At 29.9% G+C, this 15,319-nt stretch overlaps 2 protein-coding genes across 7 annotated transcripts; one reads left to right on the forward strand and one right to left on the reverse strand.

Moving 5' to 3' along the window:
• Positions 1-3,203: 3,203 nt before the first annotated feature.
• LOC111275796 (3',5'-bisphosphate nucleotidase AHL-like) lies at positions 3,204-6,931 on the reverse strand. The gene is made up of 4 exons (XM_022861304.2): positions 6,633-6,931; positions 4,774-5,458; positions 4,088-4,448; positions 3,204-3,690 (listed from the first exon to the last, which is right to left on the reverse strand). The coding sequence occupies exons 1-3, from the start codon at positions 6,790-6,792 to the stop codon at positions 4,145-4,147; spliced, it is 1,149 nt and encodes a 382-aa protein (XP_022717039.2). The 5' UTR covers positions 6,793-6,931; the 3' UTR covers positions 3,204-3,690; positions 4,088-4,144.
• A 1,831-nt stretch (positions 6,932-8,762) lies between these two features.
• LOC111275795 (NAC domain-containing protein 68-like) lies at positions 8,763-11,114 on the forward strand. 6 transcript variants are annotated; one of them, XR_016333593.1, is made up of 5 exons: positions 8,763-9,057; positions 9,691-9,983; positions 10,141-10,319; positions 10,470-10,593; positions 10,706-11,114. XR_016333593.1 is itself a non-coding variant. In XM_022861303.2 (4 exons), the coding sequence occupies exons 1-4, from the start codon at positions 8,898-8,900 to the stop codon at positions 10,716-10,718; spliced, it is 534 nt and encodes a 177-aa protein (XP_022717038.2). In that variant the 5' UTR covers positions 8,763-8,897; the 3' UTR covers positions 10,719-11,114. The 6 variants fall into 6 exon arrangements, 1 of the variants encoding a protein (XP_022717038.2); XR_016333592.1 differs by having other exon boundaries at positions 10,187-10,319; positions 10,470-10,537; XR_016333591.1 differs by having other exon boundaries at positions 10,187-10,319; positions 10,706-11,108.
• Positions 11,115-15,319: the final 4,205 nt, after the last annotated feature.

The raw sequence follows: 15,319 nt of genomic DNA on the forward strand, positions 1-15,319 counted from the left end.
TTATTAAAAAAATATACGAACGTAACTTTAGCATTATACTTTTCTTTATTTATTTTGATACCTTAAGGATTATAAACTACTATATATTTATCATTTTCCATTGACTCAACACCATGTAAATGGCACAAACCATAATTATTTTAACTTTTTTTTTTTTTAATTTGAGAACAAAAGATTCGAACTTTACTTTTTGAATACAATTAACTGAAGTTGAAAATGAATCAACCAATGCCAGCATCAAATGTATATATATATTTTCCATCTAGACGAAGAGGTCGTATGTGAGATCAACCAATTGAATAGAGATATAATTTTTTTTTCTCTAGATGAACAGGTCATAAGTGAGATGATTCATCCCCTATCCAAGGAATTTTCACTTGGTTAGCACTCCATTTTGATGGTTTGATTAGTTCTCTTTCAATTTTAAAATATAAACTCAATGATGCAATTTAAAGGAAAATTTGAACTTTTCATCATCTGGGTTTCTGAAATCATTTCTAAGATTGTACTAAAGAAAATACTAATACCATTTCAATGGTCCACTTTATTTTATATCATGATCTTCTTTTTCTTGAATAAATCTATAGCGATTTAAATTTACATAATACTTTTTCAATATCGATTTAATAAAAATAAAAAATTACCATTCTAGATAGGCTAAATGCACAGTTAAGTAGTAAAAATCAGTATCTTAAATTTCTAGCGATTTTAAAAGTATATTTGCATTGTATTCAAAATTTTATTTTCAAAATATTTTATCTAATCTCAGTTGACAAGAAGAAGCAATTCATTTTCTTACCAACTCCATTAATTTTTGTTGTGGTCTTATTGATCTATTTAAGTTAAGCTAAAAATAAATAGTCAAAAGAGCTTAATATTAGCAAAAATGCAAAATCACCAATCTGTGGGCGGGAGAATTTCCTATTGAAGGAGGAAGAAATTCTAACACTTGGATTGAAGAGATCTTAATTTGGATTTTTCCCTCATTTTCCCTGGCCAGTAGATTACAACTTAGAAAGATGACAGGGCCCATAGTCAGTGAGATTATTTATATCATGTTAAAAGCTTTAAATAAATTTGGAAAAACATGTGTTGTACATTACCTAACCCATAAATATATCAATTCAAGAATCAAACCTAACATTGACTTGTGTATATCACTGTTTTTAACAATGTGAAAATCGAGCTGTTAATTAGTGGTATTGGAATCAATTTTTCGATTGAAAATTTCGAATTCAAACTTTAATCATAATATAAAAGATAAACTAAAGTCTAAACATGAAATTAGGCATAATATTTTGTCAATAAAGACTATTAAAATTTAAAGTGGAGAAAAGCCTAATAAATATTTTTGCTGGCGTTTGTTAATTTTCCAAGTTGCAGCCCATATCTAGAAAGTGGATTTGGAGAGGAATGGGCAGGTTCTTTTGGGTCCTTGTCACATCTTTATGAACATTTTTTTGAAAAACAATAATGTAGTTTGGATTGGTTTCTTTTAGCTTATAGAGTTATAGTAGCACATTTTGTCCCTATATGAAGGATCCATTTTCCAAGATCAATGATCATCTCAATAGTCAATCGAGTAGCCTAGCCTCCTATCTTAGGATGGCTTAACCATGGATTTTGCGCTGCATGAATACATTACTTAGCTTAAAATTTTAATTTTGGTTAATGGGTTTTTATGGGTATTGGTTTAGTTATGCCTTAATATGTTATTTTCATTATATTAAATAAAAAAGAACACATTAATTATAATTTCTTTTAAATATCACCTTAATCTATATCTTTTTTATAGACAAATAATTCGTTTGATAAAATAAATTTGGCTCGATTTGAATTAAGATTCAGATAAAGTTTTTCAATTTAGTTTAAGATAGTAAAATATTAATAAATTTTATTTTTTATTTAATTTTAATTTTAAAATTTATTTAAATTAGTAAAATATTATTATTGTTAATATTTTTTTAAAAATCGAGCCTTAAAAATCCAACAGGCTTGACCAAACCTTGGGCGAGTAGTTTAGAAGGCCCATGGACAGATTCCTAACCCGTGCCATTTGACACTGGTTAAAAGTTTGCAATGCATTTTGTTAATTTTATTTGGAAAATAATTCGTTCTATCCATTCCCATCCTTTGAACATTTAGATATATAGATTTCAGTCCCCCTGATTCGGTTGTTACCAATATTCCTACAAGCCCTTTGATTTGAAGTAATGAATCAGGGTGTACTCCGATTTTGAATTACTGCTAGGTAGTATAACAATTTTAACTTCAAAATTCCATTATAGAATTTCAGAAGCAATCCAAAAAGTTCAACATCAAGTTATAATCTTCAATTAACTAGCGGGCGGAAGTATAAAATTGATAAAGGAAGGATCAAATAATAATTAAAAAAAAGAAATCAAAACGGTAATTAGATGAGACTAATCATTATATAACGGAAGAAGTAAAAATATTTGAAAGGATCGTGGCTCCTGCCTGCCTCTTCTAATGTCATGCTTACTACTAATTGGCCTTAAATCGCCCCCGTAATTTGTTCTATTCTTTTATCTTTGTTTGCACAGCTTTCAAGGGAAATGATTAGTGAAGTCATGTAAATTTAATAGGAACCTAGAATTCCCTAAGCATTAGGCATATTGTTAATTACCATTGTTTGAATTTTATATTAGATGACTTTAATCATTTGTATTACCCCTGAGGATACTTTTCTCAATAAACAATTTGTCAATTGGCTTAACAACTAGCTCTTAATGATGAGGCTGAAGCAGCTGTCAGAACAATGATTTACGTAATTTTATTCTGTTTTCTATACAATGAGCACATCCATGTTGATGTATTATAAATGACTGCAAATTCGCACGAATTAGTTTGAGGTAAAATGCACACTGTTTCAAATATGATTCTGATATAAACAGGACGAATTTAATTGATATCTGTATCTTACGAAATGATATGAATGTTTAATATAAAAAAGAAAATACATCTTAAAAAGATTATAGGAGAAGCCAAGTTTAGATTAACTAGCTAAACGGGTTTCGTTGTCACCAGGAAAGTGTATCAAATAATTATTGAGTTGGGATGAAGAGTTTCAACTTTCCAGGATTATCAACTCAAACGATATTTTTATATCCTACTAGGTGATTGACTTGGGATAAGGTTTAGACACACATTAACTCTAGATTTAATTTTCAACATAGAAAATCTGAACTCAAAGTAATTTTAAAAGATTTAAATTAACATTATTTAACAACTATGATGATGAAGAAGAAAATACTTCTATCTAATTATTTGTGAAACATAAAAGAGAACGTATATCTATTTCCAGGAAGCATCCGAATCATGTACCAGTTTGCATCCAGAATTTTTGTAGCAGTTCCTAAGCTAGCATACCACAGAAGCATCAAGCAGCTTAAGCTTCTCGTCTGAAAGCATCCCTAGTGTGATGATTGTATTATTGATAGCAAAATTTCCATTCAAAAACTATCGTAACAGGGTTATTGATAATTATAATCGAGCAATACTACATTTGTAAGATGGGGGCCGAAGGCAACATCACTGATCAAACGTTGGAAAATTCGACATCCATATTTCAGTAGACAATTCTCAGGTAAGGTGTAAAGCACCGTCCAAATCATTTTTTTGTTCTTATTGTGTTTCTGCCATCAACATCCTTCTCAGAATTTGCTTGCCCTGAAACAGTTTAATGAAGACATTTCAGTAAAGATCTATTTAACAATGTCAAGGGGCAAATGGATGTAAAACTGATAAGTACAAACTACCTTCTTTAGCAATATATTCGTTTCAAATTTCCAACAAGTTCAAAGCTGAAATTTCATTGACAGAGAATTCAAAGTAGAGATATTATGCTCTAAATAGTTTCAGAAAGAATGAGGAATGTCGGTGGGTTCATTTCGTAAAGCATTTTCAAGAAATTTCCTACAACAGCTAAAATTTGAATCTCTACGAGGCCTAGCTTAGTTACGGAAATATTTCGCTAACCCTGAAAACATGGTGCAAAACATTCAAATCACATGATATCAAAAAGACGCAGAATGACTTGAAATGCTAATTTCTGTGATGAGCTTACCCTCACAAAATTACCATACTACTCCAGTATTAGTGTATTGGCAAGATACTGAAAGTCTCATAGATTAGAAGAGTCCCAGCTTGCATATACAGCCCCAATGATTTTATTATGCAGTGTGGATCCAGAGCAAGCAATGATCCCCCGATCAAGACCTTCTAAGTACAGTCCCCTGCTGAAGTCCAGGGGGATACCTCCTGCATCCGTTACAACCCCACCAGCCTCTTCTACAATGACAACACCAGCAGCATGATCCCATATCTTCTCTTTATAACCAGATCTTGCGAACTTTATAAAAACCTCAGCATCACCACGAGCTATTGCTGCATATTTGACCATGCTGTGGACACGCATAGGTTGCTTTCTGCAATTAGATTGTATGAAAAGATATATTAGAATCAAATAAAAATATCATATTGCCACATTAAAACTATATAATCTCAACCAACATTCTAGTTTAATCCTTTCACATATTAACATTTCTAACCTTCAGAAACTGGGCGAAGAAGGCATTCAATTTCTTTAACTTTATAACTAGCAGGAAACTCACAAATGAAATTGTCCATTTCATTTACATTTTTATAAGAGCACTCAACTTTTTAATGTAATTTTGTTCATTTCACACATCAAGTGAAGGAAACAGATAAAAATTTAAAAGTAAACTAGAATTAAAAATAAAAGTAACCTACTTGATACCCATGCTGTTAGCAAGTCCCGCTGTAAACAACTGGTTTGAATTTGCCTTCTCCACAGGTTCACAAAACGTTGCTAGAGATGGATCATCAACGGGAGAAACCTGTATCAGTCTAGCAGAATTTGGCCATTCAAATTTTGTATCCGCGTGGATCAATGGTTGCATCCATGCCTGACCACTTCCTCTCCTAGCATACATCACACATCCCTTTTCCCAAATGTCAGAAGGTGGCGGAGACGTAGGCACAGTTTGGAGGCGCTGATGATTATAATTTAACAATTCCTTTTCCATAGGGTAATTAGGACACCCAAGAACTCCAAGGACTACATTCCCCTCCTCAATCAAGGCTAGCGCTACAGCATACTGATCACCACGTACAAATCCTAATGTGCCGTCAATGGGGTCAAGAACCCAGTGTCTTCCAGTTGGCCCCCCATTTGAGTTGCATCGGCTAATAGCCTCAAGGATTTTTGAAGTCCCAAGAGCTTTCTTAGGACACTGAAGGCCATACTTTGGTGCTTCAGCCAAGCATTCATTTACCGTGTTCACAACAGCTGCAAGTAAATTTGCCGCATCAGACTTGGAGAGAGTTTGGACATCTTCTTCAGCAACAATGGACACGTTCTGACCCTCCAAGAATTCTGAAAGCAGCCAACTAACAGTTGCTTGGACACCCCAGTCTGTTAACATAGAAACAATCAAAAGAATTGGTGAACTGAACATAGTTGCACAAACACCCTGCTACAACTAACACAATTAGATGAAAAAGTTTCATTAAGTAAAAGAAAGAAACTCCATGCTTTCGAAAACCATATTAGAAATTTAAGCTAGAAGACCTTGTAGCATCATCTATATCAGTCAAACCTCTAACAGTTTTCACTAAACTAGAGCATGTTTAAGCAAGCAATTGCAATTATGCACAAGCACCGATGCCTGCAGTTCTTTCTGTTAGCATACCATTGGCATAATTTGCATTCAACATCAATTCTCAGCTTAACTCCCATTAATTTCTTTCAGAGTCCTTTAACATTTCAATCGGCAAAGGTCCACCCTAGCCCCCCCAACATTTCAGTTTACTTGCATATATAACAAAAAGCACACAACCTAGAATTTAAACAATGCAAATTAATATGGACCTCTAGAAACAGAACAAACAAGTAGTATTTTCAAATTAAATGATCCCCAACTGCTTGTACATTTCAAAGGATCACCTATACATGGACGATTGCAATTAATAAGGATATTAATGGAGTTTCTATTCATCTTTCAATAATGAAAGCCAACCAATACAAACTGCAATTGAATTATAACCCGGTATCACATCAAAACTGATCAGAACAATGACTCATCTTCACCTCCCATACCTACCACGTTTCTTAAGTTTTCCGCTTGAAAATCCCTAAAAGATACCAATTCAGCAGTAAGGAACAGAGTTCTTAACATTTTCCTTTTAAAGAAAATGTATAGAACTCAAATGTATCCTAACTTGTTCTTAACATTTTCCCTAAAAAAATTACAAAATGGAAGCACCAAAATGGCACAGGCAAAAAACCCGATGAACATTTTCAACAATTCAAACTATAATTAAATTCCAAAATATCTCTAAATTTTTCTTTCTTATACTATACCAATCACATACCACATTACAAATTCAAACACCACCCCCCCCCCGCCCCCCCCCCCCAAAAAAAAAAAGAGAGAATAAAACAAAACCAACCCATTGTCAAGAACCTCATACAAAGCAAACCCACCAAGGAAAAAAGAGAAAAAACAAAAATAAAAAAGACCCAATTCAAGAAACCAAATTCCCCCCCCCCCCCCCAAAAAAAAAAAAAACTTTAGTTTGATGGATACCTGCAATTGTGACTGGAGAATCATCATCCTTAGCCACAACCTGTTCAGAAGCAGTAGAAACCAACCTTTGTTGCACTTTCTGACATAAAGAACAAGCCATATGCACAATTCTAACAGCCAAATCCAACTCTTTACCGTACTTGTCTTTCTCCTCCATCATTTTGGAAACCTTGCAAAGTAACCTGATGAAGAAAAAAAAACTCGCGATTTCTGCAGAGAATCTCAACTATATTTGTTGTTTGTTTATTACTGTTGTTGACGTGTTTCAGTGGAAAGACAACAATGGCTTTGGCAGTTTTGGCTTAAACCTGGTGAACTAAAAGCTTTTAAAGTGAAAATTGATTTTTTTTTTGTACGAAAATAGTTTCATTTTCAGTTTTTTCACATGGGGACGTTTGGTTTGAAATGTAAAGGTATGCGAAATTTTTTATTTCTAATTTTTTATTGATTTTTGGGGATTTTATTTTAATGTTTTTCCATTTTAAGCCAGCCACGTCAGAATTTGTAGAAATGAGGACCGTCGATTTCCGGGAACGTTGGGGTGTTTGGTTTGAAAGGAAAAGGACTTCGAAATTTTTTATTTATGGTTTTTTATTGATTTTTGGGGATTTTATTTCAATGTTTTTCGTTTTTAAGCCAGCCACGTCAGAATTTGTAGAAATGAGGACCGTTGATGTCAAGGGAATGTTTTCTGACGTAGAAATGGGATGTTTGGTTGGAAAGGTGAAGGAATTCGAAATTTTTTATTTATAGTTTTTTATTAATTTTTGGGATTTTATTTTAATGTTTTTCTTTTTTTAAGCCAGCCACGTCAGAATTTGTAGAAATGAGTACCGTTCATGTCAAGGGAATGTTAGTTGGTGCAAAGTTTTATAATAATAATAATAATAATAATAATAAGTTCTTCCATTGAAAAAAAAAGGAACATTAGGCAACAAATTCTCTTTGTTTTTTTTTGGTGTGATGTTTAGGAAGTTTGGTAGCTAAGGGAAGCATCTAAATCTAATAACAAATCCAAAGCAGAAGTGACATTATCATTTGAAATGCCAATTTTGAGGACCAAACTTTTAGAAGGAATTTGATGATTAGATTTAGTTTATCTTTAATTTATAATTTTTATTTATTTAATTTTTTTAAAAATAATACTATGCGTTTAATTTTTTTTAATTTTAATTTTTAAAAATTTTATTAATATGTATATTATTTGAATTAATACTCAATTTTTTATAAACTAAACTTAACCTAATAAGATCTTAACAATTAGATTAGTTCAACTATATTATAAAATTCACCTAATATAGTATTTTTAAAATTTAAATATAAATTTTTTAAATAAAAAATAATTAAAAAAAAAAAAAAAGAATACGAAATCTTTTTTAAGTTGAAAGAAACATTAAAATATTTGCTTTATAATGACTTTCATTAACTATACTTTAAAATCAAATCTAAGTCATATACAATTTCACTTTAAAAATAACAACAACAACAAAAGGAATTTGCATAATTATTTGTTTTAGTAATAAGGTCAGATGTCCCTAAATTTTGGCTAGGTATAATATTCTTTTCAATTTTAAGGGTGCACCATTTCATATGCCTGAACGTATTCATAGTTTTATTTTCGAAATATTTATCATAAAAATTAAATCTTCTTTGACAATGATAAAAATAAATTAATAGTATATTTTAAAATTTTGAAAATAATAATAATAATAATACGTGTTATAGCAATATTAATAACAAATCAAAATCTATTAGGACTCTAATTTTGTTGTAAAGATTACTATTTATACTGCGGATTGGATTAGTAGCTAGCAAGATAAGATAATTCTATATATATTTATAACAATTCAAAATAATAATAATAAGTGTTATAGCAATATTTATAACAATTCAAAATCTATTAGGACTCTAATTTTATTGTAAAGATTACTATTTATACTACGGATTGGATTAGTAGATAGCAAGATGAGATAATCATATATATATTTATAACAATTCAAAATAATAATAATAAGTGTTATAGCAATATTTATAACAATTCAAAATCTATTAGGACTCTAATTTTATTGTAAAGATTACTATTTATACTACGGATTGGATTAGTAGCTAGCAAGATAAGATAACTCTATATTTAAAAAATATATCTACTATATTATTTTTTAGATATTATAGATATAATAATCAGAGTTATTATCTTGTTTTCTCCCAAATTTCTTTTCCTAGAGTCGTCTGATAGAAGAACACAAGCAAGAGTTTGTGCCGATAATGGAATCTTTGCCTGCTGGTTACGTCTTCAAACCATCTGATGATCAGCTTGTTGTACACTATTTGAAGAGAAAAGTGTACAAAAAACCATTGCCGTCTTGCAAAATCAAGGAGATTCAATTCTACAATTATGATCTTGAAACTCTTATAAAACTATCAGGTTTTTCTTTTAATTTTTTTTTTTTCGGGTTTTCTTGATTTTCTCTTTTCATTCTTTTGTTTTACTGAAATCAGAAAAATGCATGTGTTTTGTCTTTGAAAAAAAATTGGAGAAACTAACATATTTAACCATACAATATTTGCCCTTGTACAATCCATCCAAGATTCCTTCATAGCACTCGCAAGCCATGCATGATCATTGAGATTAATTCTTCTTTTAAACCCTACAATATTTTTGTTTATTTTTACTTCGATTTTTTTTTAAGATTTCAGAATCAGATATAACTAATTCTAGTAATAATTGAGAAGTCTATTATCTTGCTTAGATATATGGATTGCTCCAATATGTTACGTTATTTTCTTCTTTTTGCTAACCCTGGTCATTGACATTTTTATTTTGTTTTGATATTAGTATACTAATAATAGTTTTATACTAAGTCTATGCGGAAAGCACGTCCTTAATATCGTTCAGAGGAACGATCAGAACAAACTAAAACCAACCGATGAGTATGTCAAAATGGAAGTTGAAGAATATAAATATAATATAATATAAACATTTTCAATTATTTTATCTTTAGAATGAAGGGTTTTTTTTTTTTTTTTTTTTTTTTTTGTTTTCCTCTTCTGTTGATAGAAGAGACTAACAACAAGTCATCAAGGCAAGTGAGTGAATGGTATTTCTTCACACCAAGAGATCGTAAATATGGCACTGGCTCAAGACCAAGGCTAGTAGGTGGTAATGGATTTTGGAAGGCCATTGAAGCAAAAAAACCCGTTAAGTTCAAAGGGAATATAGTTGGTTTCAAGAAGAAATTAGCCTTCTACAACGGGAAACCAGCTAAGGGTGACAAGACTAATTGGATAATGCAAGAATTTGTATTAAGCAATCCTCCAGCAACTGAAAGAGCTGGCGATGATGATCAGAAGGTAACTTTGTTTTACAAAGATAAAGTCCTAATTTACTATTTTATTTACAGTGATGGATCAAACTTATCATATCTCTTTAAATTGGTGAAATTTTACCTAATTTACGTAATGTAGTTAAAAAATATTAAAAATTACAATATTCTGTAAATATTTTGAGGTTCCATAAAAAAAATCTATTGAGAAATCTTCTCACCGAATTGAAGCTCGGGACACCAAATTTTCATGGGTGCTCAAAGAACCAGTGAAAAATTGGCCGGCCTCAACTAAAGCTTCCATGCGATGGAAAGGCCTCTCACTGCATTGGAGTGCTTCAGCAAACAAAGCCCAAGTGGAATAGTAATTTAGTTCTTACCTTTGCTTATACTAAATCATAAATTTTATATCTCTACTTTTATCAGTTGATGTTATTTTAAAATTCTATCTTTATTCCTTGAATATTTTTATTGATTAATTATCAATTAATTATATTTTGCTTATTTTTTTCAGCTTGATGATTGGGTATTGTGCAAAGTGTACAAGCTTAGAGATACCAAACTCAAGTTCAGAAAATCTGGGTAGAATCTTAACTACATTCAGTTGTTGATGTTTTTGACAGATGTTTTGACTTCGTGTAATATTTAATTAACAATATGCTTTAAAGACTTAAATATTCTGAAGAAATTTGGATTTTTTCCAACGAATTCTAATATTTTTCTATTTTGAAATAATTGGAAATTTTTTAGGATTGTGGACTGAAAGCTTTCTCGTGTCAGTCGGAGCACGAAATGGTAAATACTGTGATAAAAGTGAGAATGAGACAGGCTATAGCCGATATCAAGGCCCACTAAAAGGTTTCTTAGTCCCAAGATTTTAAGCCTGGTATCTCCAGGCCTCACAAGAGATGGTGATGATTTTGAAGGTTTATGGACCAAGCCAGTAAATAGAATTTATTGTTTTTTGTTTTTCTTTTGCCATATTTGTTTACTTGCGTTGAGGGGAGATAATAGAAAGGAAAGTAAAGCAGGAAAACAACAAAACATTTCTCTTATTTGGCTATCATTTCTTCCACATGATGATGTTTTGAAATATCTAGGAAGTTTCCTTTGTTCTTTTTATAAAAGAATCTGTCACAAATTATAATATTTACTCCTAGTGGAACTGTTCATTTCCAACAAAATGAATTCATGCATTATGACCATTACCCATGAAACGAAACTTTGTTTGGTGAGAAAAAAACAAACTTTTTTTTTTTTTTTTGTTTCGTAGCTCTTGCTAGACTTCCACTTAGATCTACATGTAAATGATATTGCCCTTAACCTAGAGAAGATTAGGATTTCTTAATTTCTTAATATTTGATTTAATAGTTTGTACATGCTTTTCTTCTATTTAAAGAGTTGGAATCGAATCACTCATTCCCGAATTAGTACACTGACATTACAATACTGTTTAAAAGAGAGTAAGAAAATTCAAATTATCTCATGAATGTTTTAATGCTTTCTTTGTATCTTTCTTAATTAAATGGATGAGAGAATGTTTCTGATGTGAAGTAAGACTTGAGATATGAACACTAAACCTAGAGTATCAATTTGTAGGAAAAACCACCCTATAAAAAGGAAAGGAGGAAGTGATTTATTTTACATTAGTTACATTAAAAAATCAGAGTAATTTGCATTCGAAATTAGCACCAATGGAAGGCCACCAACAAGTATTGAAATCGGGTTTTTCATAGCAATACCAAAAATGATTATATATTTTGCAGCTTCTAGTTGCTGACATTTTAACCAGTCATGGCTTATAGCCATCGTTATTGAGTGGAGAAAAAATGATGGAAATCTTGAGTATAGCTTTTGAAGGTAATACATTAATTTCTCCTGTTAACTTAATCTCTAGTATTAAAAATCGTTTTAATGGATGCTAATGCTTTCTATCAAGGACCATTAACATTAGATTTTTTTTTTCTTAGAATGGATTTGATATATTTAAAATTTTACTTTTAAAATAGATAATATAAAGATTAAATCTAGATCGACAAAAAAGAACTTATTCTTTATTAATTAGACTTAATCATTGTCGTAATAGAAGTTAATCATTCAAAAGATTTCATTATTTTTTTCATATATAAGCAATAAATTATACAAATTATTTAAGCAATATAATGATGAATCAACAAACCTATTTGACTAATGGACATTGTAAGGTAAATTTGAATAAATTTGATGGAGTAACATTTTTCATAGAAGAACATAAGCAGGCAGACAGCATCCTAGACAGTTCAAGGAAGATGGTGACATGTCGTCAATGCATGAGAGAAAATTGACGTCAGCCACATGGCATTTTTGCTTGACAGTTCACGCTTCATTTTCTTCTTTTCGAAGAACACCTCAAAATAATACTACTTTTTATCTGTAAGGTCGCAGCCCTCTTTGATGAGTTTGAAAGGGAAAGAAAAAATCAATTATTATCAATTATTAGAGGCCAATATATTGGGATTTTCAATTTCAATATAAGATTAATTTTTGAAAATCTTAAAAAATAAAAAAAAATTGAAAATTTCATTATTATTATTATGGTTGCTATTATTATTATAGTGAGAGATGGGTGGCAAAGATTTGGCATATGAAAAAAACAGAAAAATCCAAAGGGAATGACATGCATATAGCACTAACGTGGTAACAATGTTTAATAGTTGACTTGAAAATGACACTAAAACATAGATTTATAATTCAATCTTCAATTTTAATATTCCCAATTTCCTTTCTTTAATTAAATTAATTGAAACTAACCACCAAAAAAGAAAGAACAACCAAATTTCCACACGCCGCTTGCCTTGGTTCACGGTCCCAACGTGATTTGCGGTGTCCTTTCTCTTTCAAATCTCAACTCCTCTACAGACTTATTTTATAATTTATATAACTTTATTTTATATCTTATTCCACTTGGATTTTTTTATCCACTTTTCTTTATTTTTAATTTCCTCTTTTCACATTTGTCATATACTATGTACAAGCAGGTTTTAAAATTTTCCATCAAATAAAACTTGTTTTTAGTCTATTTTATTATATAATAATCGAAGTTATAAGTAAATTTGACCATTAGTATGAAAATTTTACAAACTAAAACCTCGATGTGAAAATTTTTGGTGTTATGTGAAATTTTTTTTTTCTTATTCTATTCAAATTACAACATAGCATTGACGGATGATTGATATTGATTGATGTTGGAACAAATTCAAATGATTATAGATAAAAAAAATTAAATGTTATAAAAATAAAATATTATAAAAAAATTTTAAGAACTAATGTTGCTATTTAATCTAAAAATTAATATTTGAACTCTAATCCTTTCTTATTTAGAGAACAAAACTATAGTGTGTAACGAGCATCAATTGAATTAAATATTATATATACTTTATTTAGTTTGGAGTTTTTTTTATTTAATTTTAGAATTTTATTTAGTTTTAAGATTATTTATGTTGTTAATTAATTGATTTATGATTTTTTTTTTTTAAAAAAAAGTTTGATTTGGTTTGAAATCTAGTATTTTAATTGAAAAAGAGAATGTATTTATTTGAGATGTAGACTTAGATTAAAAATCTAAAATTGATTTTAATTAGGAGATTGAAACCAAAAAATCATTCTCCTATTGTGATTTGGTTGGATTAGAGGCTTATAAAAAGATCTCATTATGATCAATTAGAAATAATAAAAAATCAATTAGAAAATATCAAGAGAGAAAAAGTTAAAAAAATAAAAAAATTAAGAGTTTTTTTATAGTCTTTTCTGGTGTTTTAGGTCTAGATAATTAATATTTTCTCTTGGGAGTTTTGTTGGGAAAATGAGTTAAGAAGAAACATAAAAGGGAGACATTCAACAAAAAGTTTTGGCAGCAAAATTTTCAAAGGTTTCAGTTATATATGTTTTAGGTTTCTATTTAATTAAAAAAAAAAAGACAATCACTAAAGGCAAATGATGCTAGTGAAACCATAGGTTGTTTTGTAGAGAAATAAGAAAAAAAGATAAATTAATTTCTATTTTTTTCTTCTTCATTTGTATATTTATTTATGTTACTTAGTTGTTTCTCTTTCTTCTTTTATGTATATTCAAAATAAATTTTTATAATGAATTCATGATTCCTACCAAATGATTGAAGAATTTAAATCTTGAATACGAATTCTACCAAACAATTGGAGAATTTCATAATGAATTTTCAAAAATAAAATTTCAATCCTACCAAATGATTGGAGATTCAAGTTTTTGTTAAATCTTACTAAATTATTGGAGGATTTAATGACTTTTTTTTCAAAAGAAACTTTCGAGGTTTTCAAATAAAATCCCACCAAATGATTGGGAAATATGCATTGATATAAAATCTTACCAAACGATTGGAGGATTTTATTATTTGTTTTCAAAAAATAATTTCTTAGAAAATATGTTAATGAATCCGATGACGAAGCCTCTTCAAAGTGGGACACAAGTCTCCGTGAATCCTCCTGAGATGAAAAAATTATCTTAAATCACTACCAAACAATTAGAGTAATTTTAAGATTAATTTTTAATAATTAAATTTACTTGGTAAAAATTCAAAAATATTTTTAGGCTTGTCAAATTGGTACTATCATTTGATGGGTGTTGTGAGAGTGTTATAACCTTTCTCACACATAATCATACTCCTAGATCTAGTCGTGATTTCATAAACATAAAATCTACCTTTTAAAGATACCTAAGTTTAGCTTGAGATTTCTCTTTAAAAAGGGGTATATTCACTTAGGTGACAAATCACACCTTAAAAAAGTATTGGTGGCTACTTCTAAAGTCAAGTCTAACTATAGGCCTATAGATTTATATGTTATGATAGTTTGGTGACTCTAGGGGGAAAGTTGAGAGTCAGGCTAGTAAACTTGTGTTATTTAAAGCCTAAGTTAAAATTAAAATTTTTTTTTTAAACGTTTTATTTGTTTCTAATTATACCATATTCTGTCATTCACTTGCATTTGAATAATATGAGCTTTACACCCAAGCTTCGTCTCTTAAGAGAGAGTAAAATACTTATACTTTCAGAGATTTCATGTCTTCGCATGGGTTAGCAAAATACTCTCACTCTTATTAAACTCTTTCCACTTGTAGCCTATGATGGGCAAGGATTGAAGTCCCTTACTAGTTTTATGATGGACAATTATGTAAGGAATAATTTGAAAACCTTTTAATCCAAACCACATATAGTAAAACATAAAAAATCAATCTTAAGTTAAAGCCATGTCCACCCATTATTAGTACCCAAGTTAGAACACATGAAAGAACTTTGGTAATGTCATTTGTATGAGTTTTATGATAAAGTTAAAAGAGATTGAGTTTTATTCA

This window comes from Durio zibethinus, chromosome 25 (genome assembly GCF_047325235.1).
Source record: "Durio zibethinus cultivar Kanyao isolate XHJ-2024 chromosome 25, ASM4732523v1, whole genome shotgun sequence".
In the NCBI taxonomy this organism is placed as follows: Eukaryota; Viridiplantae; Streptophyta; class Magnoliopsida; order Malvales; family Malvaceae; genus Durio; species Durio zibethinus.